This window comes from Neoarius graeffei, chromosome 2, assembly GCF_027579695.1.
Source record: "Neoarius graeffei isolate fNeoGra1 chromosome 2, fNeoGra1.pri, whole genome shotgun sequence".
Lineage (NCBI taxonomy): Eukaryota > Metazoa > Chordata > Actinopteri > Siluriformes > Ariidae > Neoarius > Neoarius graeffei.
In genome coordinates, this window is record NC_083570.1 from 105,657,136 (window position 1) to 105,676,969 (window position 19,834).

Consider the following 19,834-nt stretch of genomic DNA (forward strand, 5'->3'; position numbering starts at 1 on the left):
TATTTCAAATGTTGGCGATTTGGATTCTCAGTATGTCTTCCCATCTACACAAACAGAAAAAGTGCCAAACATGAAAGATAATTCGTTTAGTGTGTTACCAAAGGCTAGTCAGGCCCTATAGAGGGCTACCGCATGACGTCACTGCGCCGCGAGATTTTGTTAGGCGCCATATTGGAAGACCAAGTACACATCTATGCAAGTACATACATACATAAAACAAACTACACCTGAAATGTAGCCAGAGCCGGTTCTGCCCTAATCTGGACCCGGGTGCAACATCGCGCAACCCCCCCCAAAAAAAAACACCAGTCTAAATCAGGACAACCATCACATAACTATAACTATAAACATTTTATATCAACTATTTTAACTAAATGGGCTATAATAAATAAGCCTGCAGGCAGCCACGGCGGGCTGCCTCAGAAAAGTAACCATTTGTCCTACCTTAAAACTCGTTTTGCATTTTCTGCCTCCTTTTTTGTATTTTCGACCCTCCGTTTATTTTCTTTCCTTTTCTGAAAACCCGATTTGTGTGCAGACATTTTGTTCTGCTACCAACGAACTAACTCGTCAGGTCTCGTCTCTCGAGCCCGCGATGATTCCCGTGGGAAGGGCAACAATTGATACATTTTTACAAACAGCCAATAGGGAGGTTGCAACGTTCAGGCTCTTCTTTGCTCAGACACTCAGTAATGGAGACGTGATAACAGTCCACCTTTCCGCTCTCTCCATTCAGTCAGCGAACGTCACACAGGAAGTGAACCCCAGCGGGTCATAGAAACTTGCGCAGGAGAAGAATGGCTTTTTTATTTGTAGGCTACGGAAACTTTGAGGAACGAAATAAAAACCGGTATTAACCGGTTACCATTATTTTTAATAAGCATTTCTGTTCCAGAACATAAAAAATAATAAAGTTTCTGGTTTCGTTTCTGTTCCATGTGAAATAGAAAAAGTTCCCGGTTTTCGTTTTCGTTCCTTGAACCGGTTCAAAGCCCTGATGAGAATGTGTATTAATTGTATTTAATGACAGTGTGGGAAATAAGGAATTTTAAGCAGGCTGTCACAGGACAGACAGGTCTGAAATGTTTTCTGTCTGTCCAAAATTTCAGCCTGTCTGAATGACGGGAATAATGTGGCTGGAGGTCTGGGGCCTGCCTTAGATGGCTTCTCAGCTATTTCCAGGCACATTTTTTGTTTAATCTTTCATGGATCTATAAAGTTCTTTGTGAGGGCCTTTGAGGATCCTGTTGAGGATCTCAACAAAGATCCTCAAAAGATCTTCAAGGATCTTTAAAATTCTTGCCAAGATCTTCAAGGATCTACAAAGGTCTTTTCAAAATCTTCAAGGATCTACAAAGATCTTGTAACTTCTTGCCAAGATCTTCAAGGATCTTCAATTGTTTTTTTTCAAGATCTTCAAGGATCTTTAATATTCTTGCCAAGATTTTCAAGGATCGACAATTTTCTTTCCAAGATCTTCAAGGATCTACAAAGTTCCTGTGAGGTTTCCAAAGATCCTGTGAGGTTTTTCACCAGGGATCTTCAAAGGCCAAATTGCACTCGACATTTGGTTGCTAATTACACTACAAATTGAATCTATTTTACAAGAAAATGTCAGAAAATTCAAGAAAAACATGCTTAAAGGTCTGCCTAAGAAAACCGTAGCATACACGGGTCAGTTCCATGTCTAGAAAAAAGTATGGGGGGGGGGCAAGGATGTTCCAGTTGGTTACAACCTCCTGGTACTCCTACAGTATATAGGTACTATAATGCCAGTCATGTCAACAATGACTTTTTTTTATACTATGTTAATAAATTTACAACCCCGATTCCAAAAAAGTTGGGACAAATTGTAAATAAAAATGGAATGCAATAATTTACAAATCTCAAAAACTGATATTGTATTCACAATAGAGCATAGACAACATATCAAATGTCGAAAGTGAGACATTTTGAAATTTCATGCCAAATTTTGGCTCATTTGAAATTTCATGACAGCAACACATCTCAAAAAAGTTGGGACGGGGCAATAAGAGGCTGGAAAAGTTAAAGGTACAAAAAAAGGAACAGCTGAAGGACCAAATTGCAACTCATTAGGTCAATTGGCAATAGGTCATTAACATGACTGGGTATAAAAAGAGCATCTTGGAGTGGCAGCGGCTCTCAGAAGTAAAGATGGGAAGAGGATCACCAATCCCCCTAATTCTGCGCCGACAAATAGTGGAGCAATATCAGAAAGGAGTTCGACAGTGTAAAATTGCAAAGAGTTTGAACATATCATCTCCAGTGCATAATATCATCAAAAGATTCAGAGAATCTGGAAGAATCTCTGTGCGTAAGGGTCAAGGCCGGAAAACCATACTGGGTGCCCGTGATCTTCGGGCCCTTAGACGGCACTGCATCACATACAGGCATGCTTCTGTATTGGAAATCACAAAATGGGCTCAGGAATATTTCCAGAGAACATTATCTGTGAACACAATTCACCGTGCCATCCGCCGTTGCCAGCTAAAACTCTATAGTTCAAAGAAGTCGTAGTATCTAAACATGATCCAGAAGTGCAGACGTCTTCTCTGGGCCAAGGCTCATTTAAAATGGACTGTGGCAAAGTGGAAAACTGTTCTGTGGTCAGACGAATCAAAATTTGAAGTTCTTTATGGAAATCAGGGACGCCGTGTCATTCGGACTAAAGAGGAGAAGGACGACCCGAGTTGTTATCAGCGCTCAGTTCAGAAGCCTGTATCTCTGATGGTATGGGGTTGCATTAGTGCGTGTAGCATGGGCAGCTTACACATCTGGAAAGACACCATCAATGCTGAAAGGTATATCCAGGTTCTAGAGCAACATATGCTCCCATCCAGACGACGTCTCTTTCAGGGAAGACCTTGCATTTTCCAACATGACAATGCCAAACCACATACTGCATCAATTACAGCATCATGGCTGTGTAGAAGAAGGGTCCGGGTACTGAACTGGCCAGCCTGCAGTCCAGATCTTTCACCCATAGAAAACATTTGGCGCATCATAAAACGGAAGATATGACAAAAAAGACCTAAGACAGTTGAGCAACTAGAATCCTACATTAGACAAGAATGGGTTAACATTCCTATCCCTAAACTTGAGCAACTTGTCTCCTCAGTCCCCAGACGTTTACAGACTGTTGTAAAGAGAAAAGGGGATGTCTCACAGTGGGAAACATGGCCTTGTCCCAACTTTTTTGAGATGTGTTGTTGTCATGAAATTTAAAATCACCTAATTTTTCTCTTTAAATGATACATTTTCTCAGTTTAAACATTTGATATGTCATCTATGTTCTATTCTGAATAAAATATGGAATTTTGAAACTTCCACATCATTGCATTCCGTTTTTATTTACAATTTGTACTTTGTCCCAACTTTTTTGGAATCGGGGTTGTATAAGAAATTTAGTAATTAACAACACAGCTATTCTTACAGAAGAGTTCAAATTTTGAGTTCGAGATTCCAAGTCACTTTGGAACAAAGTGACTTTTATGAACAAAAAAAATGCACATAATAATAACCATGGTTTTCCCCAAAGCGTTTTAGCGTATCAGGCCCGATACGCTTGCTCTACCTGCTGATACGCTTAGTCGCTTTAGTTAAAATCCGATACACTTAGATTTATACCGATACGTTAAATTTCCTACCCACAAGTAACTAGATACGTAGGAGAGCAAATAAAAGATCCATTTACATACTGATTGATATTTGTGTTAAACAAGCGGTCTTTTTTTTCCAATGTTTGTGTTGATTCTGTCATAGTAATATGTCCGCATGGTATGATGTAAACAAACTGTAATCTGTTGGCTACGTCAAGATCACGTGTTCAAACCATCCAATAAAAATATCGAAAGAAAACATCAGGCATCCCGGAATTTTCCGATTCATTATAAGCGATCTCATTGGCTGCCGATTTTGTCCCGCACCAGACGGACACAGCCGACTGATTTTAATAAGCGAGGAGAAGACTCGCTGGACAGTTTGATCCACATCAGCATGGATGACAGCGAGACGGACTATGAAAGGGCTGCCCAACATTGGGCCAAGCAAAAGCCAAGGAGAATTAATCTGCTTTAAAGGAGGAGAAAACCTCATTCATTAGTTTGGGTTTGCAGAAAGATTATGTACTTATAAACAGTCTCACGAAGTGAAGTTGTCCAAATGTGTCGAATATAGCATAATTTCAAATAATAATCATAAGAATTTTTGGCAGTGTGATGTCACTGGGATCCGTTTAACAAAAGGCGGCTCGGGATTATTCTTTTGTTAAAGGCTCACAGTGACCTCACACTGCCAAAAACGCTTATCATTATTATTTGAAATTATGCTACATTTGACACTTATTAACAAATTCTCTTCATGAGTTTTTATAAATACATAATCTTTCTGCAAACTTAAATGTATGAATTAAGTTTTTTCTTTTCCTTTAAATATGTTTTAATCTTAATCTAGTCCATTTAATAAAGTGCCAAAATTTAAACTTTATAATATGCAGTTGCCTTACTTTTCAGTGCATCTTAGTTATACATACATTACGGTAATTGCATCAGACACATTCTAAATCATTACAGTTATAGTAATACAGCGACTTCTTTTAAGGTGGCAGGTCTTAGGTTCAGATCCCTTTGTGATCAACAGGAGGTCATGATGATCGATTCTCTTCATTGGATTGCGTAAGATGGAGCAAACCACTGTTCATATTTTCATGCACATTTTTAACGCTACTTGATCAGAGATAATTAAGGGATCCCTGTAGATTTTCAATCCATCATATACCTCAGTAATCTAGAACAAAACAGTTTAACTTGCATGCTGAACTTTAAGGTGAAATTTCAAATGTGTATACATTAATTAGCCTGGCAAGCCAGACTAAATGTGAATATTTAGTCTGGTCTCGGTCGTAGACATTTCCGAAGGGTGTGGGTAGGAACAACCCGCTGTCTTTCAAACTGTCTCTGTGCGTATAGGCCAATCAGCGCAACAGTGACTGTGACGTAGTCAGAGCGACAGAAAGCAGTGGGGGAGGCCTTGAAATAAATAATTTTTCAAAATGCGTATTAATAAACAGGTTCGAGATATTAAGAAGTTTGGAGATAATGACCACAAGTTTGGAGTCTGTACCACATACACATTTTTTTTCCAAGTGTTTTTCAAGGGTTTGCTTAAACTGTTTGAGAGTTTTTATTTTTATTTAGTGGTGTTTGGTGAAATAATTTCCCTTAAATTTAAAATAACGGGAAAATAAGAAACAATCAAAAAGTAATGTTTCAAAGCTGTTTATTAATTCTTCGTACTGCACAAACTAGCCCCATCCTTTTGGCTACGAGCGGAGCCAGCTGGTAGATCAGACTTTTGCCATAGCCGGTCGGCAAAACAGCGAAAACGTCCTTCTTGAAAAGGAATGAGCGGAGAGCCTCTTCCTGCTCATGTTTCAACGAAAACTCCAAGTCTGATTCTTCTAAAACTGATTCCAAAGCGGAGTCAAACTAGCGCTGTTCACTAGCCGTAGCCATTTTTCCTGTTGCGCTTTCTCCAGCGTCGCGCAGCTTTGTCGTCACTCCTGCAAAAGCCCGCCCAAAGAATCCAAACAAAAACCTTGCGTTGTGATTGGCGGGCACGATTTGATGCCCGGGGTGTTTTGTTGATATGGTGCGAGGCTAGACCCACTCGTAGGCAAAAAATATTTTTGGCCACTAGGCAGGTGGGTCTAGTTTACTAGGCTATACATTAATACTATTTAGGCCAGAAATCATTGAAACACTGGTCAAGTCTGTCCTATAATCACGTATCTAAAACCTCTCAGAGACCCTAAAAATGCACCTGAGAGCATCTATTTTCAAAAAATTTTCCGGGGGGGCATGCGCCCCGACCCCCCCAGTTTCGCTTCGCGCCTTTGGCAGTGTTTCCCACAGACCAGGTAGCAATTTGTGGTGCTCCACTGTGCCGATGAGGGAATCGTGCGCGGTGGTGTCGTGGCGGTCGGTGGAGTCGGTCATTGGGGTGTATGCAAAGTGTTTACAGCGGGCGGTGTTCAAACACAGTATTTTTCTTCAGAGTCACCTTCTGGGACTATTTTAAAGCTACAAGAAGCCTTTGAGATTATTCAGTTCAATCTAAATTATTTTGAGTTCTTTAAGAGAAGACAGCTAAAACAATTTTTACTAGAACCCTGCCTGGTTTCATTCCTCGACCCGACTTTACATAACAGGGCAGGCCATTAGTTTGCTGGGCTTGATGTTGGTGGAAAACCTGTCTTTTAAATTTATGAAAATTACTCACCAAAATTGAAGTTAAAGTTTAGTTTTTTGCCTTTTTGGTGGCAATCTTTCAATCATTCTTTAGTTAGCATTAGGGGTGGGCGGTTTGCACGGTATGATACCGTATGCGGTATTTTTTGACCAACGGTAGAGAGTTTGTGTCATAGCGTGTACCGTGATAGCTCATTGCCTCCTCTAGTTGGCAGTAATGCATAGTTTGAACGCCCGCCTGGCTGCTTCGAAGAAGAACAACAACAATGGCGGCGAGTAGTGAAGAGACGGCAGCAGAGGAAGAGCTCGTGAAAAAAGTCGGTGCAACATCAGTAATCTGGACATGGTTTGGATTTAAAGTGACGGATATTAAACAAGAAAATGTTATCTGCAAGATATGCCGGGCGACAGTGATCGCAAGACACGGTAACACAAGTAATCTGTAATTTATATACAAAACTACAATACCGTGATGTATACCGTATACCGTCAGTGGCTCAAATTATACCGTGATATACATTTTTGGCCATACTGCCCACCCCTAGTTAGCATTCAAGGAATAAATTGCAAAAAACAAGCTGGAGGTTTTTATTTTAAATATTGAACTCAACACTTACCTCAACCAATACTAAAATGAAATAAATAGTATAATGTAACAACAAAATAATAAAATAGATAGCATCAACAAGGCATCCCCGCGAGTATAACAACATTTTATTTAGGCTAGTGGGAAATCCTTATTTATTGTGAATGTCAAGCCATTATTAATAACTTGCATGAATGCTGAAGCGGGATAAACGGGATAATGCAATAAGGCCGGTTCCTCGCATCAAAATTGGTTTGTAGCCTGACTCAGGGACGTCCGTTTCATGCAAGCCAAGAAGGCTATGATAAAGCTCATCACGAGCACGACGTAGGCTACCTTTTAAAATAAGGGGTCGGACCTACTTGCAGTCTGGGTATATGCGCAACGGCAGGCCTGTGGACACGCCTCTCTCTCTCTCGGTGTGTGGATGTGTGCGCGTGCGTAAACGAGAAGAAAGGGCACTATGAATGAACAGAACGATATGCAACGGAATTTTTTTTTTTTTCAAAATCTCGAGTCTGTATGCTGATAGGAATCCATTGTGTGGCGCTGCGCAACACAATGGTCTATGTATGGGAAACCCTGTTTGGCGCTCGCTTTCGCGCCATTGGTGCTCAATTGTCTGTGTATTATCATTCCAGAATTTAGGGCTTTAATTTTTTTCTGGGGAAAACACTGATAATAACAACATAACCACTGATTGGCAGTTTGGCACTTAACATAAAACTTCATAAAAAAATTCATACAATTTGATCAAATTTAACACGATCGTTAAAATACAACGTAAAAACCGCTTTGTCAGGATCCAAAACCTGGCGTAGTCTATTTTCTTTTAACATTAGTGGTAAACCTACTCCGCTGATAACATCTCATCTTATCTCATCTCATCATCTCTAGCCGCTTTATCCTTCTACAGGGTCGCAGGCAAGCTGGAGCCTATCCCAGCTGACTACGGGCGAAAGGCGGGGTACACCCTGGACAAGTCGCCAGGTCATCACAGGGCTGACACATAGACACAGACAACCATTCACACTCACATTCACACCTACGGTCAATTTAGAGTCACCAGTTAACCTAACCTGCATGTCTTTGGACTGTGGGGGAAACCGGAGCACCCGGAGGAAACCCACGCAGACACGGGGAGAACATGCAAACTCCACACAGAAAGGCCCTCGCCGGCCCCGGGGCTCGAACCCGGACCTTCTTGCTGTGAGGCGACAGCACTAACCACTACACCACCGTGCCGCCCCCCGCTGATAACATTTGGAAGAAAAATTAGAAGTAGATTAGTCCCATATCTTTACAATTTTTTTTATGGGCCATCCGATTTGATGCTTTTGAAATACAGATGGACAAATGCGAAAATTACCGGTCAGTGTCTGCCGGTCCGGCCTTATTTCCCACACTGTGTAATGAGAGAGAAATTTTCTCCAAAAAAAAAAAGGTTACCCAGAAACCGAAAAGCTTTCTGAAAAGTACTGTCTTCTGTTATGAAGACTTTCCTGTGGTGGAAAAACTAACTGGAACTGAACCGAATCAGGAATCGAACTGAATCGAATCGTATCTGCATCAGTCATAAATCGAATTGTATCAGCAGTGAATCCGAAGTGAATTGTGACTTGTTTTTTTTTTTTTTTGTAACGTAGCTCATACTGTACTACGCGTCAAGATCTCATCTCGTCTCATTATCTGTAGCCGCTTTATCCTGTTCTACAGGGTCGCAGGCAAGCTGGAGCCTATCCCAGCTGACTACGGGCGAAAGGCGGGGTACACCCTGGACAAGTCGCCAGGTCATCACAGGGCTGACACATAGACACAGACAACCATTCACACTCACATTCACACCTACGCTCAATTTAGAGTCACCAGTTAACCTAACCTGCATGTCTTTGGACTGTGGGGGAAACCGGAGCACCCGGAGGAAACCCACGCGGACACGGGGAGAACATGCAAACTCCGCACAGAAAGACCCTCGCCGGCCATGGGGCTCGAACCCAGGAGCTTCTTGCTGTGAGGCGACAGCGCTAACCACTACACCACCGTGCCGCCACGCGTCAAGATGTGTATTATAATATAGTATAAAGTGTTTTTTAATACTACTGAGTACTGCAATTGTTCTTACTTTAGATAAAAATAACACCAGAATGGATTATTAATACAATCATGAATCTTCCTCTTTCAGGCTCTGAGATACAATCATCTGTATTTCCAGATGTTTTGGGGTTTGAAACAGATGTTAGGTGCTTGTATGGGGGTGGGAAGGTGAAAGAGCTGAGGGCTGGGGGTTGATCCAGACTGCAGCATCATGGCTCTGGTTCTGCAGCCTTCTCACGTTGTCAAGGCAACAAATGTTGCCTCCGGTTATCAAACTCTCAAAGAGGCAGGGATGAAGCACGGAGACATCTCACACACACACGCACAAGTTCTTCAGGCTGTGTACCATCTCTTCTTTGACACGCACCTGTTCTGTGAACATCGCATACGTCACTGGATAATTACATTAATAGGCTGTAATTGAATTTCTATGATGCAAGTCTCCGATGGAGTGTAGAGACAGGAAACACGAACTGGATATGACCAAATGTATTCATGCGCATTTACATAAGATATGTGGTGCTCATAAAAACGAGTTTTGAGAAAACATTCTTGTTTCTACAGCGACAGGAGCAGGATACTCGCGGCAGCCATTTTGTGGGTCGTTCCAAAAACCTCTAAACCCTTCTACACACTCATTCCTAATAAATTATCCCTCTTTCATTCCGACAGGGGATGAGTATACGAGTTTACGGACACTGCCAGGGATCAGTGTCCGTGATGAGGAAATGTCCTGTGGTCCTCGATTTGTGACACATTCATCTCAGTCTTGAGGCCTCGAGTAGCTTTTGAACAGCCTGTAATTTGCTTATAAACATTTTATACATATCGTATTATTTGCTTACAGCCCAGAGAGTGCTTCTGAGTGGGCATTTATTTCTTTTTTTCCTCCTGGATTGTGTTTCCAGAAATTAAACACTTCTATTTCAATACCTTCAGCTGGATAGATTTGAGTAATAGTGGTGTGTGTGTGGAAACAATTATATAGCCTGAGACCTATAAGAGAATTATTTAACTAGATAGAGACTGTGATTAAAGTCACAGTAATTTGCACTAGCTCTTACAAACCGGGACGTCTGGTCACCAGAACGGTAAAAGATAGAGAATGACGCTTAGTGAGTAAAAAAAAAAAAATGCGTTTTTCATGGATCATTCCAGTTTGGTGATCCAGATCAGCACCAAAAGTCATAGCAACTTAATTCAGCCCAGAGGTAGGCCTATTATCTGATCCAACAAGTAGAACGTATCCAGCGACGTGCAACGAAATTCGTTCTTGGTCTTCCATTTCTCTGTGCCGAGTCCTATAAAGAACGGCTCATTTCTACCGATTTATTACCTTTCTGCTACTGGTATGAATATTTGGATCTAATCTTTTTCTTTAAAGCCACTACTGGCCCGGTTACAGTCTCTCCTGATGTTCTTCCTACTTGTTCAATTCCTACCAGAACTACAAGATCATCAGCTACCGCCCCGATAGATGTAAAACAGTCACCCATCAGCGATCCTTCTTTCTACGAACTTCTCGGTTGTGGAACATTCTACCTGAACACTTGAGATATACTGATGTTACGCTAAGAAGCTTTAAATCGTTGTTATTAAGCTCTTATAGAAATGCACTGTTACAGTGCTACGATGCAGATGATCCTAGATCGTACAAATCCATCTGCATAAAATGCAATAAGCCTCGTCTCCTATTAGGAGAACTTTCATGCTGCTTTTAAGTTAGTATATATTTATTGTCCATATTAAATATTTAAATAGCCTAGTTTTCATTTACTTTATTTTTATGGTCGGGCCCACAGTAATTGGCCTACTGACTATTGTGGCTATCATGCCTAATTGTTTAGTATATAGCCTAATTTTAGATTATGTTTGGTTTTGTATATTCATATCACTCGTTTTTGGCTAGTAAATTATTCTAATTTCAGTTTTTTATTTTTATAGTCGGGCCCACAGTAATTGGTCTAGGACCGTTGTGGTTACCCTGCCTCACTTTTTTTGTAATAGTTTTTTTATATTTTAGTTTCTATACCTTAATTCGTTTTTTGTTTGTACAACCCCGATTCCAAAAAAGTTGGGACAAAGTACAAATTGTAAATAAAAATGGAATGCAATAATTTACAAATCTCAAAAACTGATATTGTATTCATAATAGAACGTAGACAACATATCAAATGTCGTCGAAAGTGAGACATTTTGAAATTTCATGCCAAATATTGGCTCATTTGAAATTTCATGACAGCAACACATCTCAAAAAAGTTGGGACAGGGGCAATAAGAGGCTGGAAAAGTTAAAGGTACAAAAAAGGAACAGCTGGAGGACCAAATTGCAACTCATTAGGTCAATTGGCAATAGGTCATTAACATGACTGGGTATAAAAAGAGCATCTTGGAGTGGCAGCGGCTCTCAGAAGTAAAGATGGGAAGAGGATCACCAATCCCCCTAATTCTGCGCCGACAAATAGTGGAGCAATATCAGAAAGGAGTTCGACAGTGTAAAATTGCAAAGAGTTTGAACATATCATCTACAGTGCATAATATCATCAAAAGATTCAGAGAATCTGGAAGAATCTCTGTACGTAAGGGTCAAGGCCGGAAAACCATACTGGGTGCCCGTGATCTTCGGGCCCTTAGACGGCACTGCATCACATACAGGCATGCTTCTGTATTGGAAATCACAAAATGGGCTCAGGAATATTTCCAGAGAACATTATCTGTGAACACAATTCACCGTGCCATCCGCCGTTGCCAGCTAAAACTCTATAGTTCAAAGAAGAAGCCGTATCTAAACATGATCCAGAAGCGCAGACGTCTTCTCTGGTCCAAGGCTCATTTAAAATGGACTGTGGCAAAGTGGAAAACTGTTCTGTGGTCAGATGAATCAAAATTTGAAGTTCTTTATGGAAATCAGGGACGCCGTGTCATTCGGACTAAAGAGGAGAAGGACGACCCAAGTTGTTATCAGCGCTCAGTTCAGAAGCCTGCATCTCTGATGGTATGGGGTTGCATTAGTGCGTGTGGCATGGGCAGCTTACACATCTGGAAAGACACCATCAATGCTGAAAGGTATATCCAGGTTCTAGAGCAACATATGCTCCCATCCAGACGACGTCTCTTTCAGGGAAGACCTTGCATTTTCCAACATGACAATGCCAAACCACATACTGCATCAATTACAGCATCATGGCTGCGTAGAAGAAGGGTCCGGGTACTGAACTGGCCAGCCTGCAGTCCAGATCTTTCACCCATAGAAAACATTTGGCGCATCATAAAACGGAAGATATGACCAAAAAGACCTAAGACAGTTGAGCAACTAGAATCCTACATTAGACAAGAATGGGTTAACATTCCTATCCCTAAACTTGAGCAACTTGTCTCCTCAGTCCCCAGACGTTTACAGACTGTTGTAAAGAGAAAAGGGGATGTCTCACAGTGGGAAACATGGCCTTGTCCCAACTTTTTTGAGATGTGGTGTTGTCATGAAATTTAAAATCACCTAATTTTTCTCTTTAAATGATACATTTTCTCAGTTTAAACATTTGATATGTCATCTATGTTCTATTCTGAATAAAATATGGAATTTTGAAACTTCCACATCATTGCATTTCGTTTTTATTTACAATTTGTACTTTGTCCCAACTTTTTTGGAATCGGGGTTGTATTATTATTTCTGAGGCGAAGCTAAATAAACAAAAATAAACAAAATATTCTTCATGTGAAATGGTGATGATTGGTTGAAAACTGAGGGAGAAATATAGCATCCTAAAAAATGCTAGGAGAATAATAATAATAATAATAATAATAATAAGAGGAAGAAGAAAGTAGAAAGATCCTGAGTGCGAGTAACAATTTGTGCTACTGATAATAGCGCAATTTAATTAAAAAAAAAAAGTTAAAAATAGACGTGTATTTTTAATTTTTTTTTGGAGGGGGTTAGCTAGAGATGTAAAATTTAGGGGGAAGAAAGAAAAAAAAATATTAGTAGCAAAATAAAAAAATAAACCAAAAAAATTGTTTGAAACATTATTTTAAGAATGGTGCTTAATTTAGTAACGGGTTGTTTTACAATCAGGGTACAAAGTTTGTGTCACAGGGGTCCAAAATTCAAATTGATTCAAACCGGTTCTTGTACCAAATTTTAATTGAAGGACAAGTTAAAGAACAGATTTCAGGTAATTTTTTGACGTGTGTGTATGGTAGTTTTGTGTAATCTGTTATAAGATGGGAGAAACAAATGAAGTGATTCTCGGAGAGGACTTTTTTTTTTTTTGACAATTCAGAATCCACGACTTCTATAGTGCTTTTAAATATAAGGCTGTAAGCTTTGTGTTAGTCGTCTCTAATATTTGTGTCCCAATATCTTGAGCACAGTTTAGTATGAAAATAATCATTTTAGATATGTTATTTTATATTGAAAAATTAGCTGTCTCGGAGAGGACTTTTTTTTTTTTTTTTTTACACAATTCCATACTAATTTGATCAAAATGGTCTGAAAACTTACTGGCATTCAACATTAAAACTTAACTGTGTTTCCAATGATATGGAACCAAATGTTTGTTTTATGGTATAAAGAATGATTTAAGTGCACATTGCAAAAAATGGCCTTTCAAAAATAAGAAATAAAAGATTAAAACAAAGCCTATTTGCTTGAATCAGGTGAAAAAACTCTGCCAATGGAACTAGTCAAATTTGACTTGGTAAGATTTCTTAAAGTAAGATGAAAACTCTAACCTGTTTTTAGATTAAATAATTCCAAAATAAGATTGGAGAACTTATTATGCGAGATCTGATTAATGCAAAATAATCCAAATAGTTCTTATAACAAGATCGTACTTCTTACATTTAGCCATTCAAGTCATTTTTGTTTATTTCATTTTAAGGGTATTTCACTTAAATTCATGACAAAGTCTTAGCAGTAAAAACTGAATTTAAGATAAATATACTAATATTAGGATTGTTAAATTCTACAACTAAGCATTGCTAGCTTAAAAGATTCTCCTTTTGGGACCTGTAATTAGTAAAATACTCTAGATATGAGACCAGAGACTATCTTGAATCAAGTTGACGACACGTGTAGCATTGCAACAAGTTTATTTTTTTTCTCATTTCAACATTCAAACATTAAAACATCTCTTAAGAGTCCACTTCCCCAGGACCTCAGGCACCAAAAAAAAAAAAAAGTCTACGCATTTTGACTTACAGTGCTTACACAACGCCAAAGCAACAGTGCATTTTGGGGGCACTGACTATTCATGTGTACGAGGGGTTTACAAGATCAGGCACAAAAAAAAAACACTGAACTTAACTCACAGCGTTCCAGAAAGCCCTCACTAAAACGCCCTCCACTCACTCATAGCCTTTCTGAAGGCACTTGTCCGGTCTAGAGTATACAGTATGTTTTGAAATGTATGAATTGTAATGAAAGATTCAAAGATTTCAGTAAAGTTAATTTATTCCCAAAACAAGCATACTTTGTTTTTTTTTCTTGAAACAAGATGAACCGCATTTGACAAATGTCCAAAATGTACTTACTTGTTTTAAAAAAACTTGTTTTATTTTCAAAGGTGCTCCAAATAAGACTTTTTCAAGACATTTTGTCTATACAAGATTTTCAAGATGGACTGTCTAAAAACTAGCCTTTCTAGCTAAATGAGGTTTTGCTTGTTGGGCAATTATGTCTTATAATAAGGGTGGCTAGATGTTCTGACTTGAAAATAGACAAATAAACTTCCTAAGATTTTTATTTCTTGCAGTGCATCCCTTTTGGAGCTACCTGTGGTCAAAAAAGCACTTTTTCTAAATGACACGAGTAATTTTGCTAAATATGACATATTGCCATACATTCACCAAAAATAACGTTATCACCAAATTTTTTTTTTTGCATGGTAAATAGAGCTATCACAGGGCTACAATAAACAACCAAGTTTATTTAGTCAAGCTTTTTGATATTGAAGATAATAAGTGTTAAATGTGATTTTTAGCTTGCGTACCCTGATTGTAAAACAACCCTAACATTAAAATGTATAATAATAATAATGTGGGCGGCATGGTGGTGTAGTGGTTAGCGCTGTCGCCTCACAGCAAGAAGGTCCGGGTTCGAGCCCCGTGGCCGGCGAGGGCCTTTCTGTGTGGAGTTTGCATGTTCTCCCCGTGTCCGCGTGGGTTTCCTCCGGGTGCTCCGGTTTCCCCCACAGTCCAAAGACATGCAGGTTAGGTTAACTGGTGACTCTAAATTGACCGTAGGTGTGAATGTGAGTGTGAATGGTTGTGTGTCTATGTGTCAGCCCTGTGATGACCTGGCGACTTGTCCAGGGTGTACCCCGCCTTTCACCCGTAGTCAGCTGGGATAGGCTCCAGCTTGCCTGCGACCCTGTAGAACAGGATAAAGCGGCTAGAGATAATGAGATGAGATGAGAATATTTTGAGGCTCAATATTTTGCCTGAGGTAAAGTGATCGTTATTTTCTTTCATATCTGTTTCATTCAAAAAGTATCTGGTTCCAAACATCTAAAACTCTTAGAAATTAGCATATTATTTGCACGTTATTAATAATTAGAAACAGGTGAATACCGTAGATGAGTGATGCAGCTTGATAGAAAACATGAAAACATAGCAGCTGGCTTTTATTGTTGCTGGGGAAAAAAACAGTTCAGGTCCTCGATTCATCTTGCAGTGTGAGAGAGAGAGAGAGAGAGGGGATGAAAGGTAAGGCGAAGGTAAACAGAAAAGCAGGAGGAGATAATGAGAGAGATTAGGAGAGGTAAAGGGTGAGAGGATCATGAGAGAGATGGTTATTGTGAGTGAATTGTATGTGTGGGGTATGTTCAAGTCTCTAAGGAGATGAGTGGATAAAGAAAAGATTATTATTTTTTTTTTTCCCTCTCCTGTTGCAGGGCAGCTACCCAGTGTGGGAGGATTTTATCAGCAAGGCTGGAAAGTTGCAGGCGCAGCTCAGGTGAGGTTTCATAACACACACCCTGGAGACAGTTTTCATCTCATTAGAGCACACTTTGTTCGAAAATACAACCTCATAATATTTAGACTAGAAATCCCGTCCACCATCTTCCTTATCAGCTCCGTGCAAGTGTGTATATGTACACACGGACGTGTGCCGCTCTGCGTGAACCGTCAGCACACTGATGGGCAGCTGGGGCCTCAGAAAGCTCAAGTATCACACTCAGCGTCTCCTCTTTCATGAGTTAGATCGCTTCTGGTGTCAGCTGGGAATGTGGTAACCAGTGCACTAAACATTACTGAACCCAGGAATCGCGTGTGTGTGTGTGTGTGTGTGTGTGGGGGGGGGGTGTTTAAACAGGCGTCCCACCCAAATGTTCATCGACACCGAAAGAGCAGTGCTGTCGAAACACGTCCAGGATTCTTCATACCCACACAGACCATACAGCTGCCACAAGAACCACATGCTTGCGCTTTTCCTCTTTATTTACACACAATACACCAGGTTAATAGTTTTACAGGTTACACTTTGTTCCCTTACCTCATACAATGAGCAGGTTCAAGCGTGTTTTGCCATATACAGGCTTAAGGACACGCCCACATTGCCATCCACAGTGATCAAAGCACTCGGCATAGCACTTGTTTCCATATATGGACACACAAATACATGCCTACATTTTCATCTATGGTTTTCAAGACACGCCCACTCATCTATGAGCAATCACGCGCTCTGATTGGCTACTCCTACTACTAGGATATAAGCTCATATACTGTACCGTGAGTAGAGAAAAACAAAATGGCGGAGCGTGTTGCTGAACCAACCGAGGACGAAATAAAAACTGTCTTCGAAAACAAAACCCCAAAAAACAACAATAAAATATGGAATGAAAGTATTTGATGGTAAGAATGTGTCTTTTTTTTTTTTTTCAAGAATTATTTTTTAGAGCATTTTTTCACAAACTGATCCTCTCATTTCACCAGTTTGTTTACATTCTAAGCGGAAATGATTTTGTCAGACGTTTTGTATAAAGTTTTTATTTAGGCCAAATAAAAAAATAGTGTGTTTCCGGTAACCCGACCGATCGAGAATTTCCGCGTCGAAATTGCCAACCGTAAAGTTTTTATTACAAATTTCCCTCGATATTTTAGTGTAAGCGGCGTTAGTTTGTCATAATTTTTTGTTTCAACGCATTCAAGTTGTGAAAGAAACGATAAAAAGTAAAATGTTTCGCCACTTCTATCAGCCCTCCTGCATAAACATGGAAGCGCACTTGTATACTGAAGGAGGAAGGGAAAACTGAGCCGAGCCGCCATTTTGAATCCTCATTCAAGGCTGTAATACAAATTGCTTCCTCTTCAGTATACAAGTGCACTTCCATGGCAGGGAAAAACACTACATTTTGCTGCCTATGTAGTCCCCTATTTATACAAATAGGAGTCATTCAGGATTCAGCCATGTTTTTGCTCGGTGTTTTTGCTCGACCCAAGTTCTACAGTAGGCTAGGCTAGGCCGTCTGCTTTTAATGGAAGTAGCCTAGCCTAGGACGTTATTTTCACGTTATTTCTTGATAAGGTGTTTTCACGTTATTACATGAAAATATCATGAAATATCGCTTCCGTAGATCATAACTCGAACTCTCGCGATATTTTTTTTTAAATTCGTTTAAAGATTTAAAACATGGCGGCACGGTGGTGTAGTGGTTAGCGCTGTCGCCTCACAGCAAGAAGGTCCTGGGTTCGAGCCCCGGGGCCGGTGAGGGCCTTTCTGTGCAGAGTTTGCATGTTCTCCCCGTGTCTGCGTGGGTTTCCTCCGGGTGCTCCGGTTTCCCCCACAGTCCAAAGACATGCAGGTTAGGTTAACTGGTGACTCTAAATTGACCGTAGGTGTGAATGAGAGTGTGAATGGTTGTCTGTGTCTATGTGTCAGCCCTGTGATGACCTGGCGACTTGTCCAGGGTGTACCCCGCCTTTCGCCCGTAGTCAGCTGGGATAGGCTCCAGCTTGCCTGCGACCCTGTAGAAGGATAAAGCGGCTAGAGATGATGAGATGAGATTTAAAACACTTATTTTATTATGATGTGTGGTATAAAGGATTCTGTGCCAAAATACTATTTTGTAAGATGTTTACTTGTGTTAATTTTTTCGAACAAAATAAAAAAAAATTAAGAAAAAAAAAAACTTTCCTACCTACCGACCTTATTTTAGTATTTCATGTTACCGGAAACACACTTTTTTTTTTTTTTGGCCTTATCGATTTTGCAGAAAATAATGCTCTGTTTCTCAAAATCCAGTGAATGTGGATAGAATAAAACAGTTATTCCACTCAATCTCATCGTACACGGATTATTGACAACTCGGTGCTTCGTCGGCTGTCAGCTCGTGTGCGACTCGATTTTGTGGAATAACTTTTGATTTATATGTAAAGTTCTCGTGGACTGTGATCTTTGAAAGACCCTGTTGATAAGGAATAAAATACTTATGGGCATGCTGTTAGAGGAAAATAATCGACAACGGTTTGTTGTGATAAAGTGGAGTTACTGTTGCCACTCTGACGTTGATTATTTTCCAATAACAGCACAGCCTGATGGTTTCTCGATATATCACATTTATATCACAGTGATTTGCCAATGATGAAAGGAGAGCACATGATTGTTTTTATCCATTTATTGTTACCAGGGTTCTCCAGAAAATCTGAAGTAGCTTGCTAAAAAAAAAAAGTAGTAGCCCCCCCCCAGAAAATTTTTAAATTTACATGCCTTCTGATAGCTTCTGGTGCATTCTCAGTGAATAAATTACTAACCGTTTCCCTGTAAAATACTTGCAAAATATGTATGAAATTTCTCTCCAGATGTGCGTGTACTTGGCTTTCTCAGTTACTCTCTGTAGTACGCTGCCTGGCTCTGTAATATACAGTGGTGCTTGAAATTTTGTGAACCCATTTCTGCGTAAATATGACCTAAAACAGCAGATTTTTACACAAGTCCTAAAAGTAGATAAAGAGAACCCAGTGAAACAAATGAGACAAAAATATTATACTTGGTCATTTATTTATTGAGGAAAATGAGCCAATATTACATATCTGTGAGTGGCAAAAGTATGTGAACCTCTAGGATTAGCAGTTAATTTGAAGGTGAAATTAGAGTCCGGTGTTTTCAAGCAATGGGATGACAATCAGGTGTGAGTGGGCACCCTGTTTTATTTAAAGAACAGGGATCTATCAAAGTCTGATCTTCACAACACATGTTTGTGGAAGTGTATCATGGCACGAACAAAGGAAATTTCTGAAGACCTCAGAAAAAGCGTTGTTGATGCCCATCAGGCTGGAAAAGGTTACAAAACCATCTCTAAAGAGTTTGGACTCCACCAATCCACAGTCAGACAGATTGTGTACAAATGGAGGAAATTCAAGACCATTGTTACCCTCCCCAGGAGTGGTCGACCAACAAAGATAACTCCAAGAGCAAGGCGTATAATAGTCAGCGAGGTCACAAAGAACCCCAGGGTAACTTCTAAGCAACTGAAGGCCTCTCTCACATTGGCTAATGTTAATGTTCATGAGTCCACCATCAGGAGAACACTGAACAACAATGGTGTGCATGACCTTAATCGAATCAAACTGTTGTGGAAGGACCTGAAGCGAGCAGTTCATGTGAGGAAACCCACCATCATCCCAGAGTTGAAGCTGTTCTGTACGGAGGAATGGGCTAAAATTCCTCCAAGCCGGTGTGCAGGACTGATCAACAGTTACCGCAAACGTTTAGTTGCAGTTATTGCTGCACAAGGGGGTCACACCAGATACTGAAAGCAAAGGTTCACATACTTTTGTCACTAACAGATATGTAATATTGGCTCATTTTCCTCAATAAATAAATGACCAAGTATAATATTTTTGTCTCATTTGTTTAACTGGGTTCTCTTTATCTACTTTTAGG

At 40.0% G+C, this 19,834-nt stretch overlaps 1 protein-coding gene across 2 annotated transcripts in view; it reads left to right on the plus strand.

Annotated features, from left to right (window-relative positions):
- The window catches only part of LOC132882088 (protein MTSS 1-like), a 115,221-nt gene that overhangs the window by 12,604 nt on the left and 82,783 nt on the right, over positions 1–19,834 (plus strand). For both annotated transcript variants that reach the window (XM_060915320.1, XM_060915321.1), the window contains exon 2: positions 15,843–15,904. In XM_060915320.1, coding sequence (XP_060771303.1) covers positions 15,843–15,904 — 62 coding nt within the window. The remainder of the gene's footprint in view (positions 1–15,842; positions 15,905–19,834) is intronic.